This window comes from Venturia canescens, chromosome 8 (assembly GCF_019457755.1).
Source record: "Venturia canescens isolate UGA chromosome 8, ASM1945775v1, whole genome shotgun sequence".
NCBI lineage: Eukaryota > Metazoa > Arthropoda > Insecta > Hymenoptera > Ichneumonidae > Venturia > Venturia canescens.
The window spans coordinates 10,981,351-10,994,701 of record NC_057428.1 but is presented as its reverse complement, the minus strand read 5'-3'; the positions used below and the strand labels follow the sequence as shown (position 1 = coordinate 10,994,701).

The window sequence follows — 13,351 nt, the reverse complement described above, 5'->3', positions numbered from 1 at the left end:
TTACAAGTTCAAGCAGATATTCAAGAGTTCAAGCAGAAAGTGTAGACGATGATGAAATGTCGAGAGGCAGCGAATGCCAAAAATACATGCCTGTAAGAGCAAAGGAGTAAACTACACCGAATACGTGTGACATTTTACCATACATATAGTTTTTTTTCAGAGTTTCCCCCGCATAATTGACAATATAAACATTTGAAGTGACTGAAAACATTTTTTACTATGATTATAGAGAAAAACACTCTTGAGTCTCAAAATAAAAGGTCTCATTGGTCTTTTAACTGTGGTGGATTAAACAATTTTTGCGAATTAATGCTACAATCCAGTACGCATATACTGTCCCCGAGCTACTATGTTTCTAGTACTTTCTTCTAGAATTTTCGGCCTGGTTTTCTCCGTGTAGGGTTTGAGTCAAAAAATTTGGGTCCTCGTTGTATTTCCGCTTGCTCATGAATTACCGAGAGCAGGCCGGATTTTCTGATTCAACTGGATAAGTGAATGAGCAGGTATCGAGGCAGTGCTGGGAGAAGGGTAGCAGTCTCAAATAAAATAGATGATGAGAGGCGCTCGAGGAAACATAGTCACCATCGAATATTAGCCGAAAAGGGAGAAGCGTGGGGGCTGAAGAGGGCGGAGAGATAATGCCCGTAGCTCTCTCGACGAGAACCCGCTTAAACGCACCCCGTAAATTTAACCTATGAAATCATTTCACCGACGTCGAATAAAAGGGGTTTGTATGTGTGGAAGGAGAGAGAAAACGATCGAAGGGAAAATAGGGTTGGGGTAAATATAGCGTCGCTGAACGTTTACGCAACGTGTTATCGACTCCTTTCGCTCTCTCGCTCTCTCTCCCTCCCTCTTTGTCTTTCTCTTCATATCTATTCGCTTTATTTCCTCTCCCGCGCTTTATAACACCCCGTAATATACCGTGGCCCGATCGAGGAAGAGGCGAGAGTGAAGAATACAGGAGCCCGCTATCCTGCCCTCGTGCTTATCGCTCTCATAATCCTCGTATGTTCTTTAAACACCCGAGAAAATTGTTCCATCACTTTTCGATATTAAAATCTCTCTGCACACTTCAATCATAAATACTCGCAGGCACGGGGGAAAAAAATCGTCTTGGCATCAGGATTTTAAAATTCTTCGCTTCAGGAAATCCAAGTTTGATGAGGAAGCAACAAACACCACGTGACTGACGTTGAATCATAATTCCTTCGTTATCTTTTTATGTATCCATTCCTTTGTCGCGTATGTGGCGAGCCCAGGTACATGAGATTAACTGAAACATCTGAGCTATCAATTTTTCAGGCTCCACTAAATCAAAAGTTTATCAGTTTATGACTTTATTCTCAGTAATTTCACATTTTTTGTGAATTTTAGTTATTTCTAGTCGAGTTCAGTCTGAAGCAATTTATCGATTTCACAATTATAAAAGTACCGCTCTCGCCGGATGAAAATCGCAGGATTTCTAGGGCGATCCCCGCTGATTAATTCCCTGCCAGCATCCCGTTGATCTTTAATCTCGTTACCGCTGACGAGATGCGTTCTGTCTCGGTCTCTATGACCGCGAAGCGATCGAAACTCTCGTCGCTCTTCTTTCCGCAAATATACGTACCGCGCGCCGCGGTCGGCGTACTATCCAATCGGCGTAATTTTCCGTTCGCTCGCCATTTCGAATCCACCGGAAAGAGTTCTGTAACGTAGTTATCCGTGGAAAGTGAAAATATTCAATCACATTGCTTTCCTACAACGGACGAAAGGGTTTCCTCCATTAGACAGTTTCCAATTTTATAAAAAAAAGCTACAAAAATTTCAATCAATTTGATGACCCGAAACCGATCATTTCAGCCCACTGACCATCTTGCCCCAAGACAAAATCACAACAAAAAACTGTTCCCAACTTTTTCAACCTTAAGGAGGGTGGATCACGACGATACAATGTTGCCATGCGAAGCCATGTTAAAAGTATTAAGAATTTCAAAATGATAAGAATTTAATAAAATTTGGTAAATGTATTCTTTAACAACATATAAGACAATATAATTTTTTTTAGATTTTTCTACCACATAGCTCTCGAGTAATTGAACATTAAAGTTCACGTGTATAAGCATAGAGTTTACATGTATACAGTTATACATCTCGTGCATAAGAACTTCGATTTAATGCTCAATTATTCGATAACCATGTGGTAAAAAAATTTGAAAAAAATTGTATTTGTATACTTGATGCTAAAGAATGTTATCACCAAATTTGATCAAATTCTGATTATTTTGATTTCGTGATCCACCCTCCTTAAGAGAAAATTGGCGTCATTCCGACCGTCTATAAGAGAAATTGATTAACGACCAACCACGTGTGTTGAAATTACAAAATAAATTTTCGATCTATTTTACTCCTCGATATCTTGTTTACAATTTCCGATGTAAATTTTAACAAATAGATGAAAAAATTGCTAGAGATTTAGCAAAAAACAACGCTCCATAAAATTCGGATTTACCCCAAACCTCCGGGATAATTACGAACAGCCTTTGGGCCGAATCTAGATTGCATTACGAATTGTTACACACATCGCAAACACATTTTTGACTCGTATTTTCACTTGTGCAACTTTGTGACTCCACGTTTCACACTCGATTCACATAATCCAGTCTTCGAATGGTGAATTTTCAAATTTATCAAAACTAAAATAACTTTCTTGTTTTCACATCGTTCGCTGCTGCATTAATACACTCAATATCATGCACGTTGGTGTTTACTTTCATGTGCGTATTTACGACTTTACTAAAATTTGAAAAGAATCAATAGATATGGGCTAAGAGCGGGACTCTCTCCCCTAAATCAGATTTTTTCTGAATGAGCTCGCAACACTAAATCCAACATGGAACCCCATAAATAGTGTTTACACGAAGCAAACAACTTCCAACGCACTCACGAGCTACAAAGTGCTGAAGAAAAAATGTTTATTTTCTAAAAAAATGTTCAATCAAACTAGCTTTAAAAAATACTCGCTCCCATAATAATTTTAAGTAGCGCCCTCCAGCTACTATCGTATGTTAACAATTCGCTCGATAGATTCGCCCGAACCGGAATAACGTCTGACTCTTCGAGAAAGTTGTTCATCGGTACCGCGAGGAATGCACAGTCCAATTAAGCACGTAGTTCATACAGACTATAATGAACATTAAGGGGTATTCGTGCTAAAGAGGAAAAGGAAGGGGAGGCTGGGGGTGGGGGGGTGGGGGGTCCAAATGGCGCGCAGTGGGCAAAATGCACGGATATTTAATTGAGAGTTCGTTGTTGGGGTGAATTAGCCACTCGGGGTGCGAGGAAATTCGGGCGGTAGGGGTTGAATCTAGAGGAATGAAGAGGCACCTGCGAAACGAGCATGCTGTGTATATACCGAGGCACTCGTAAAGGCTCTGCTCTTGCTTCTGTACCGAATATCTCTCGCATAATCCGACGTGCCAATTAAAGCAGTTAGTCACAACACGCGCTCCAACATAAACTTCACGTGCACGTACATAATAAATCGACATATTTATTCGCTAATGTATACGGAGGAGTGAGAGGGGCGATAAACAGAATGACCGATCAATCCGCGGACGAGTGTGACGCTCAGGCAGGCCGCGCGCACGCGGGGCGTTATGCTCGTAATCGAATAAAGCTCCGTTGACGAGAGCAAGCGAAAACTCAATTTCGCTTCTTTGCCTCTCATAAAGGAGGCTTTGTCAACGTGATCAAATGAGAGGAATAAAATCTCCACGCTCTAATGCTGCAGCCAAACAGTACCGAAACGTCGAAAAGCGTGGGACTAAAAAATCGACGGGTGGAAGAATGCTTTGCGAGGAAAAACGACTCCCGTTATTTTCCTCAAAAACAGTTTTTCTTCGGCGCGTAGATTTTTCCTCTCCATCGAACTGCACGCTGCTCCGAATACTCCACACAACGATATCCTCGCTCGTTTCGCCTCTCAGAAATCCTCACGAAATGTCTCCTGCCAAGGAAAACGACGCAATCATCTTTAGCCGATTATTTCATGAGCCGATGATGCCACAGACCTCAGCAAAGTGGCAGAGCAAAGGAGACACCTTGGGCTGAGAGAAAGAGAGAATGGAGCTGAAAAAATTTGACAGGAATCCGGGAGACCCTTAGCGCACAGACTCATTAAAAATTCACTTTTTCTTCCCTGTAAACCATGCACATACTTTCGTATTTATATATACATACATAAACGTACCTTATGTAACCTCTCACAAGAACTGGCTGACCTGCCTCGCTGCGAATTCTATACCCAAAAACTCACTATAAATGTATGTACGTGAGTGTGTGTGTGTGTGCGCGCGTCTGCCTCGTTTTCTTACTCGAAGCAAACAACATTTCTCCAACGCGATGAAATTACGTTTCAGCCCTTCCTGAGCGAGGTCCTGAAATTACGGGTCTTTCGTCTCACTACGCTGTCGGGGAAAACGTGACGGCAAACTGTAGCGCATGGCCCTCCGTCCCCAAAGCAAATCTCCACTGGACCATCAACGGTAAACCGGTGAGTGAAATATTAACAGTTTACGAAAGAATAAATAAAAATGCATGAAATAATGTAATCGGGAAAATTTATAATTAACAAGGTGAAGCTTCAACGCGATTGATCCACGCAGATTTTTCATCCTCGTTTACGCGTTCACAGTTTTAAGTACGTTGCTGAGAATGGAAATTCGATTTATCGAGTGCGGATTTGATGGAATCCCTTTGAAAATAATTTAACGGTAAAACGATAAACTTGATTCGAAATGAAAAATTCAGTGTTCCCCACTCTCAGTTTGTCGCCCATCGGACAACATGCTCCGAAATAATATCGCGTTGTTGCTCAAAACGTGGAATGAGAATAGAAAAAAAAATGATTCGCTTTATATTTACGCTCCGGAGCATACACAATGGAGAACTGTGGCGACCCTCTCGCGACACTCCAACGATGACAATCTCGTCCTGGACAAAATGGGAATGAGGTTGAGGGATTCGTTTCACACGTACTTCCATGCAGGGCGTTTCAAATTGAGCTCGACTCTCGGGTTTTGCGAAATGATCCTTCGAACGTCCGTTCGTTGCTCATTATACTCCGCTTCGATGCAACTTTTTTTCTCAATGCTTCACGAATTTTCAGCAGATCTTAAATGAAAACAAATTCTTGTGGTGACCACGATATGAAACTGATTTTTTTTCGTAACAATTCAATTTCTGTCACGTACCCAAATTTTATAAATAATTTTATAGACAAAGAAGAAGCAACTGTTGATCTACAATGGTCGCTCATCATCGTGGAAATTGAAAAATATTTTCATCTATTCTGGATAGTCCTGTAGGATAAATTCGACGAGAAATCTAGTCTGGGTGCCTGGAGAGATGAATTCGAACTGGAGCATTCGTTAAAAATCGCTTTTCCATTATTCTCTCCCTTGATGTCATCGCTCTCGGATCCACTCTTTCGCACCGGGAATATTCTCTCGTTTTAACGTATAAATCCTCGTATTCGCCTCTATGACTGAACAAATTCACGTTTCTTTGTAGATCTATGAATATACGATTTGATACATTTCGAAGCCCTCGGTAAAAATGAGAAAAAGTTGTCTTTCATACATACGCGAAAAATTCGCTGTACGCATGGATTATTATACATGGAGAGAGAGAGAGAGAGAGAGAGAGGTATAGAGAGGAAAAAATGTCTGCACTGCATGAATTATGAAAAACAAACCAAGTTTCGGGCCAAAGGGAAGCTGAAAAGAAAGCTTGACGAAGCTCCGAGAGTGCTTGACTTTGTCACGCTTTAGCCCTTCGTTCTTGCACAAAACTCTTCAATTTCAAGCGCATGTGCAGTACCGAAAAAAAACTTTGATCCAGTTCTTCCACCTCGACACCATATTTTTCTAGCGAGTCTTTACCCACTCTTCTTCACATGGCATACGTGTACGCATCAGACACTGATGCAAAAAGTTCTTTTTATCCGCTTTCACCAATGTTTCCTTTCGGTATTGATAAAACGGAAATTCTGTTGAAAAATGAGCTCGTTTTTCCGTTTTTAGAGGTGCCTCACTCGACTGTTGCATTTGTCTATACTTTTTTTATTTTTCTAACCGGGAGAATTGTCATCCAAACGACATTATTGGTGCTCGTATGTATGGTGAAGCCGAGAAGATTCAAATTTTCCTTCACCGAAGAAAAGAATTGGCGGACTCGACAAAAAAATGTGGTAAATCAAAAAATTGTGACGAATTTCGTGTCGTGCCAAAACGAGGATTTCGTTGAACGAGCAAAACTCTTTTCCCACCTTTTGATCACTTGTCGCTACTTAATACGAAAAATTCGTCGATCAATTCTCCAATCAATTCGATGACAAAAATATTATACACAAATTTTTAAACGTTGATTAGTATCAGTCGCACAATATCAAAATGTAAACGAAAACCAAAACAAGAAACAACAACCGAACTCATTACAGATGGGAATCGACGAACGCAAGAGCTATCGATTTCCATACTCTTTGAAGTGAAAAGTCCTCGTGAAATATAGAGGAATTCGGATCCATGCAGCTGAACGTGTGACGAAACGATGCACTGCCACTTCTCTGCGTTGTTGAGCTTTGATGAGCCACTGGAAAGCATCACTGCATCCATCGTTACAAGCAGGTTCAATGCGAAGGAGCTTTCAATTGCCAATTATTTCGAGTGTGCTGATTTTAACGTAATTTATGGTCGAGAGAAGGCTCGCTCGTTGATTCATTTTTTAGAATGTGAGTTCAACGAGGATATGAATAATGATCGTTCAGACATCGTCAAGTATGATTGACACTTCATTCGTTAGACGTTGACACGAATTTGAAAAATCTTTCGAGCGACTTCGTTAATGACCGACTCGATGGTCTCCTCGAATAATGAACGGATAGGAAAATTTGGGAGAAACAAGCAAAACATTCAATCAAATTTTGTTCAAAGGACAGATTTTTATCCATAAAATATATTTTGCCTGGAAAATGCAGTAACACAAGGCAGTTGAATCGCGTTGTAATTAATCCTTAAAATCAAACATCATTTATGGTTACAAACTGGATAATAAACTTAGAATTCGATCGGCTGGAGCTAAATGAGATTGAGCTTATACGGCTTAATGACTAATGGCTAATTAAAATTCAAATTATTCCTTCGCGTCAGGACATAATACTGGGATGTATCGTGTGACAACGATCTACAGGAGTGAGAGGACTTGATTGAGCAACTATCGCAGTAATCAAAGGCAAATTACGTTTCGTCCGGCCACTAGAGAGACGCTCGCACTGTCAGCACGAGACACATGAGCTCGGCTCTCCTCTCTTTGTTCGTAATCGATTTGGCATGTTGATTACCCGCTCGAATGCCGCCACGAACAAGATTCTCTGTATTATTATCGACGTATAGCAATTACCACGAGACCGGCGAATTGAAAATTTTGAAGTACTTCCCCAGATGTCGGTTTCATCGTCCAAAATCTAAAGAGAAAATGCAAATTATTTTCTTGAAGATGAAATCTCTATAAAACACTTACAACGAAATGAAGAGTTGCTTGTGACCTTTTCATTTGCCTGGTCGCTGGGGAAACACGATCCATTTTTTCTCAGACCGAAAGAAAATGTAAATTTTTTTAATCAAGTATAGAAATGAAATTTTCACTGGTTCGTAAATGCTCAGGAAACTGGACGAATGTTCGAGCGAAAATGGAATTTAACTTGAACAAAAGTGCTGCTGTCAGACGCCATTTCAGGAACTTCTCGTGAATGTGCTTTTTCCGAAGCAAAACATGCAGAAAATCGTTCGCTCGCTTTGCAAATGCTTTTCCCTAGACGCTCTGAGAGCGTGGAAAGAAATGAGCATTCAGGACAAGCAGAGAAGTTCAAAGATCAGGAATCGAGTGCAGCACACAACGAAGCTCCATCTCAAACACTCAAAGAAGTTTCGAGAACGTCGGATGTCGATGAACCCACTATCGGAGAACGACTCCGCGTAATGGGAATGAGTCACGAGCAAAAATATTGGTTAGATCACGAATTTAATGAAAAAAATACCGAAAGTGGTTTAACGATTGACGAAATGCTACTGCAAACCTGAGACAAGTATCCATTTTTTAATGACGATCCCGAAGGTTCAAGAGCCTGGATGAAGCTCAGCCAACCAAGTGCATCGACACTGATGAGATTTCGGTTCAATGATTCCACAAAAGTTGATGCAACTTTTCAGGTTTCAATTACTTTTCCATGAGCCTGGAACCGTGACATGAACTCGTGCATTTAAGACAGTCGATAGCTTCGAGTAGTGAGACCGTTTGTATTGTCAGCCAATCGAACGACCTTCGTGCGAGCTCAGAAGCGACTCATGCCTTTCTTCCACTCACGTTCAATATCTGTCAAGGTCTTTTCCATTGTCCTGGTTTCGATTGAGATTGCTGGAAAGAGAATGATTGAAAGAAGAAAAATCCCGTTTGAAATATTGTGTCTAAAGAAAAAAACTGTTTCTAGGAGCCAGTAATTCACGAAGTTTCTGTGACCCCTCCAAGTATCGAGGGTGCATGGTAAATTTGACGCCCACATTTCGTGAATCGGACCCTTTGCGTTCCACTCCTTTGCAGTCCGATCGAGTCTCAAGCTTTGACTTGACTTTTGATGAAGATATTTCTCAGTTGGAGGATCGAAGATCGAGCGAGTGGGAAATGCGGTTAAATGACGAGTGAAATCGGTAACGCCTAGTCTCGTGGAACTGACTGGAAAATAAATGAAGCGAAAGCTCGAACGCCGGATAAAAAAAACGATAGAAGAAAATTCTACTGGGTAAGGTGAAGTTAAAAAAACGCTTGCTTTGCACACCGCTCAGATCTGCAGCAAGGAAAAAATGCTCACAATTAAAAAGGGTATTTTGCCCACGCTCGATATTATAATATCCGATATCGTCACGAGCTTGGACGTGCAAAAAAAACGAAGCAGTGGTGACGAGGGCTGCTCGCTTGCTCAATTTGTCATCCTCATTCCCTTCTCTTTCGGTACGACAGTTCTTTTTCGGCACGGACTAAAAATCATTATCGATTTTTCCAAACTGTATGCGTTTCAGAAAAACGACATTTGTTATGAATCATCGTTGTTTTTTTTTTTTTTTATTTATTTTTTATTTTTTTATATTTACACCTTCTTTCGTATTATTTCGTTTTTTTCCTAAAATCATGCCGCACCAGTCCCAGCTTAACGCTGACTTCGAATTTGCAATCTAAGAAAAAAATAATTCCAAAATTCTCATCATTTCACATGATCGAAATCACTTTTTGGATCACAGGAGCGAAAACATTCATTTTGCGTCAGATAAATTCTCTTTGGTTATCATTTTTCGCATTTTCACCAATTACTTTTCACAAAAAAAAAGAGTTTCCCGGATACTGTTATCACCGAAAGCGGCCTCCTGCCGCAAAAAGCATGAAACAATGTCGCCTGAATGTGAACCGAAAAGTTTCATCCTTCAATTATTTTCCTGAAGCGGAAAATATTTAGGTAGACGTTTGAATGGTCCATTGGCTTTGTTCGAAACTTCAGTTAACGTTGCCAGTTACGTAGCTTTGAAATATTCCACAAGGGTCTTTAGGAATGCATAACATTCCGACGAACCAGTTGAAACAGGAGACTCCTCCATATTTATAGTTAAGGGCATGATCATCACAGAGACTATAGGCGATAACGAGGCTCCTTGCACTTTGCCAAAGGTAATACAGTGTAGAGAGATAATTCAAAAGCTCTTTGCATCCGCATTCAACAGCTGTCTCTTTCGAACGAAGCATTGAAACGTCCGAGAAATCTTACCTGTCCTTTAATGAACACGAGAGTGTCCTGAGGGTATTAAGCTCGCTCGTTAGTGAATCCCATCTTTATTGAGATCACTGTAACGCGATTATGGAATTGGACTGATGGGCACCTGTAAAGCCAAAAAGAGAAGCCAGTCATCAGAAAACAATGTCGAAAACCTCTTTTTCATGACTTTTGTCTTCAAGATGTGAGAAAGACGACTTTTCGGTCTTCCATTTTGTCTGGGACCTTGAAAGCTCACCCTATTACAAGTCTGGAAATGTCAGCATCTAATTGCGCCAAATACCACAACGCTATTAGTCCCCCATAAACAAATAATGAACTTTGAAGATGAATTAAGCAAGGATGCTGCCACACAAGTTACCCAAAGGAAGGAGCTTCGATGATACTTTTATTAAATTTTTTCAGTCGTCGTAGCAGTCACCGAATCCAGACAACACCAACCTTGTACAATATTGTTACATACGTAACAAGAATATGTGGGGAAAGCTGTGCTATGTAAATGGACCTTGCTCGTCAATTAACAAGTGTGTACGTAGTGAAATTAGTACAGGAATAAGCATTCCGGGAGGGCGAAACTGCTCTTTCGTAACTCAGTTGACGCTAGTTTCTATCCATGTATTTTGATAGTTCGAAGTAACCAGAGAGACGAAACCTGCAACGACAATCGGAAGACCTATGTGTGGATCCTCCGTGTGCGCCTGTATCGTCAAATACTAGTAACATCCTTCGAGCAAGGCAAATAATCAAACGAAGCACACAGCGACAAATTCAAACTGTGGTCATGCCGAATATATTTAGCGAGTAATTCGATTGTGGAACACGTCGCATCGACCAATTCTAAGCTTCCTTCCGTACGTAAATATTTGAGCTACCGTTGGCCGGATAAGAGAAAAGTTTATGTGCACTCGCACTCGATTCTTCGAACGATCTTTTCCTCTTGTTTGAAACTTCGGGATCAGGCAAAACGTCACGAATTACTTGCCGACTGGCTGCTTTGAATTCTTGCAAAGGAAAATTAGTGCAAAAGTTTGTAAGGAAAACGTTTCTACTCGTCCGATTTGTTTATCAACTTTTTCCTGCAGGCATTTCTCTCGCTGAATGCATATCGAGTACTCGAGACTCAATTTTGTATCTTTATTTTTATTTTTTTTCTTCTATTTGTCGATTGATTTCCATACATTTTGGAGTTTCTCTAATTTTTACACGAGCCTCGAATCAGGACTAAAAAATGACCGTCCTGAACGATCTTCGTGCTATTGTTGTCTACTCGCTCTCTAGAAAAGCCTCGCCCTTCGAGCACCGTGTCAGGATTAAGGGCATAAATATCCTATTTCCGTTTAACTCGTGACCAGGCGGTTCATATTCCCTCAATAACTTTCGTCCGTTCGACCACTAATCTTTTTACCCACAAAACAGTCGTATGTCTTTATTTTTTATGCCCTTCGATAAATATTTCTGATGGGAAAAAACCCTTCGAAGGTATATGGGATCGGGAGAAAATCCCTCTGGGGAGAAGCAGAGGAAAATAGTCTCGTCCCTTGCGCACACAACGATTCGGAATATCCGATCTGCGAGAAACTCCCACCATTTTCACATTGTCGTTTTTTGATTCTTTAAAAGTTTGAACGCATCCGTAAACGAAAATGTTGTCATATAAATCATTGTAATTAATATTCTCCGAGATAACTTCGCTCGATTATATTATTCAGCAAAAAAGTTATTACAAAAGATAAATTCATCAAAGACGACAGGCGTTTTGTTCTTGAAAATGAAAAGTGTCAGGGTATCGTGCTTAATTCATTCGCGCTCGAATGATTCGCTCTTGCACTTAATATTAACGATATGTCACAGCTTTGAGAGATTCTCGAGTGAATAAAATACGGTCTGCTTGCCGCAAGGCGGCTTTATAGAAGACCTGCAAACGTATCGCGTGGGTCGTTAAGCTTCACTTACGTGGTCCGTGACGATGATGAACGATCTAATGACCGGATATAAAACAGGATTCTCCCCTGGTATATTTTCTTATGAGGCGTGGGACAGATCCACTGGTTACTGGCAAAATATCCCAATGAGCAAGTTTATCCTCGGTTTATGAAGCTTTAAACCGGATGCGGTAGGTATACATGTATTCAGGGGTATTACCTACAATCTCTACAACCTTGGATTCCACGCTTTCCTCCTCAACAAGCGAGATTATGACTGTACAATGCTAGAAATTGCTACATTTACGGGACACAAAACGTTCCTCCTTTCCGTAGTGGTTTATTGGAAGAAAATTCTCGGTCAAACGTAAAGCTTTCAACGACGAGCGATACGATCATTTTACACGGTGGACAGTGGTGCTTAAGAGGATGGATCAGTTGGTATATCGCAACCGTGAGTGCGAGAGAGATAATTGCAAATTTCGAAATCGAAATTCTTTGACACAGTTTGACCGATTAAAAAAAGGCTCTGTCAGTTGATTTTTGCCATCGTTCTGCGTAGGCTGACAGAGCCTTTTTTTAATCGATCAAACTGTATCAAAGAATTTTGATTTCGAAAATAACAAGTGAGATTAGTTGACTGATCCATACTCTTAATTCCTTATGGGACACGCACCAATATTGTTTCATCGGTATAAGATTAGTGATTCGTCATTTTTCCGTTACTATTTCATTGGGACTGCTTTCTTCGTTTATTTTCTCTCTAGCTTCATATGAAAAATCACGAATCTCAAATCCGAAGGATTCCATCCTAACTTTGAGGCTTTTACGGCCGCTATTGTTGCTTACGTTTGAGGCGTCTAATTTTGTTAAGCTCGTTTTTTCTATAACAATTAGGTCTGACGAGAAAGTTAATTTGTAAGCTGTCAATCAATCGCGAATGACGATCAACGGAATTGTGCCCGTGGACGAGGATTGACGAGAAGCAACTGGGTGAATCGTAAAATGGAAAACGAATAAAACTTCGGAAGTGAGATTCAACCAGCTTTCAAAACGCATTTTTGTACACGTGTGAAGTAAAAACATATTTCAAGTAACAAAAGACGTTTTTAGCAGCGATATTATACGCCCGATCATAATAAAGTAATTAATTATCGAGTTCTCAATCCTCGAGAATGATTAATAAGCGAACGTTCCAACCTCGTGCCAATAATGAAAACGATAACATGAAAAAACGACTGAAATTGATCGGCGGACGGAATCCAATGACGCGGTGAAAAATTTTCATCTCTGAAACCTGTTGGATAATAAGTGGAGTCAAGAAAAACAGCGCGAATATGAGATAGAAGCTTAGACCGTCAGGGAGGGAGGAAAGTCTGACAGAGGGCATTAGCGATGAAATGTAGCGAGCAAGATTATGCACAACCCACAGAGTCCATAATTTTTCTTTTGCCACTTTTTTTCGTCATCGTCGGACGAACGAAGGTCGCAGAGAGCTAAGAACGTGGAATCTTGGATTGGGAGGTTTGGACAAAAGATCGGCAGTTCTGAAGCAGAGAATTCAGAGGAT

General features: G+C 40.6%; 1 protein-coding gene across 1 annotated transcript in view; it reads left to right on the top strand.

Annotated features, from left to right (window-relative positions):
* The window catches only part of LOC122414718 (uncharacterized), a 153,349-nt gene that overhangs the window by 127,471 nt on the left and 12,527 nt on the right, over window positions 1-13,351 (top strand). The window contains exon 4 of the mRNA XM_043426267.1: window positions 4,404-4,537. Coding sequence (XP_043282202.1) covers window positions 4,404-4,537 — 134 coding nt within the window. The remainder of the gene's footprint in view (window positions 1-4,403; window positions 4,538-13,351) is intronic.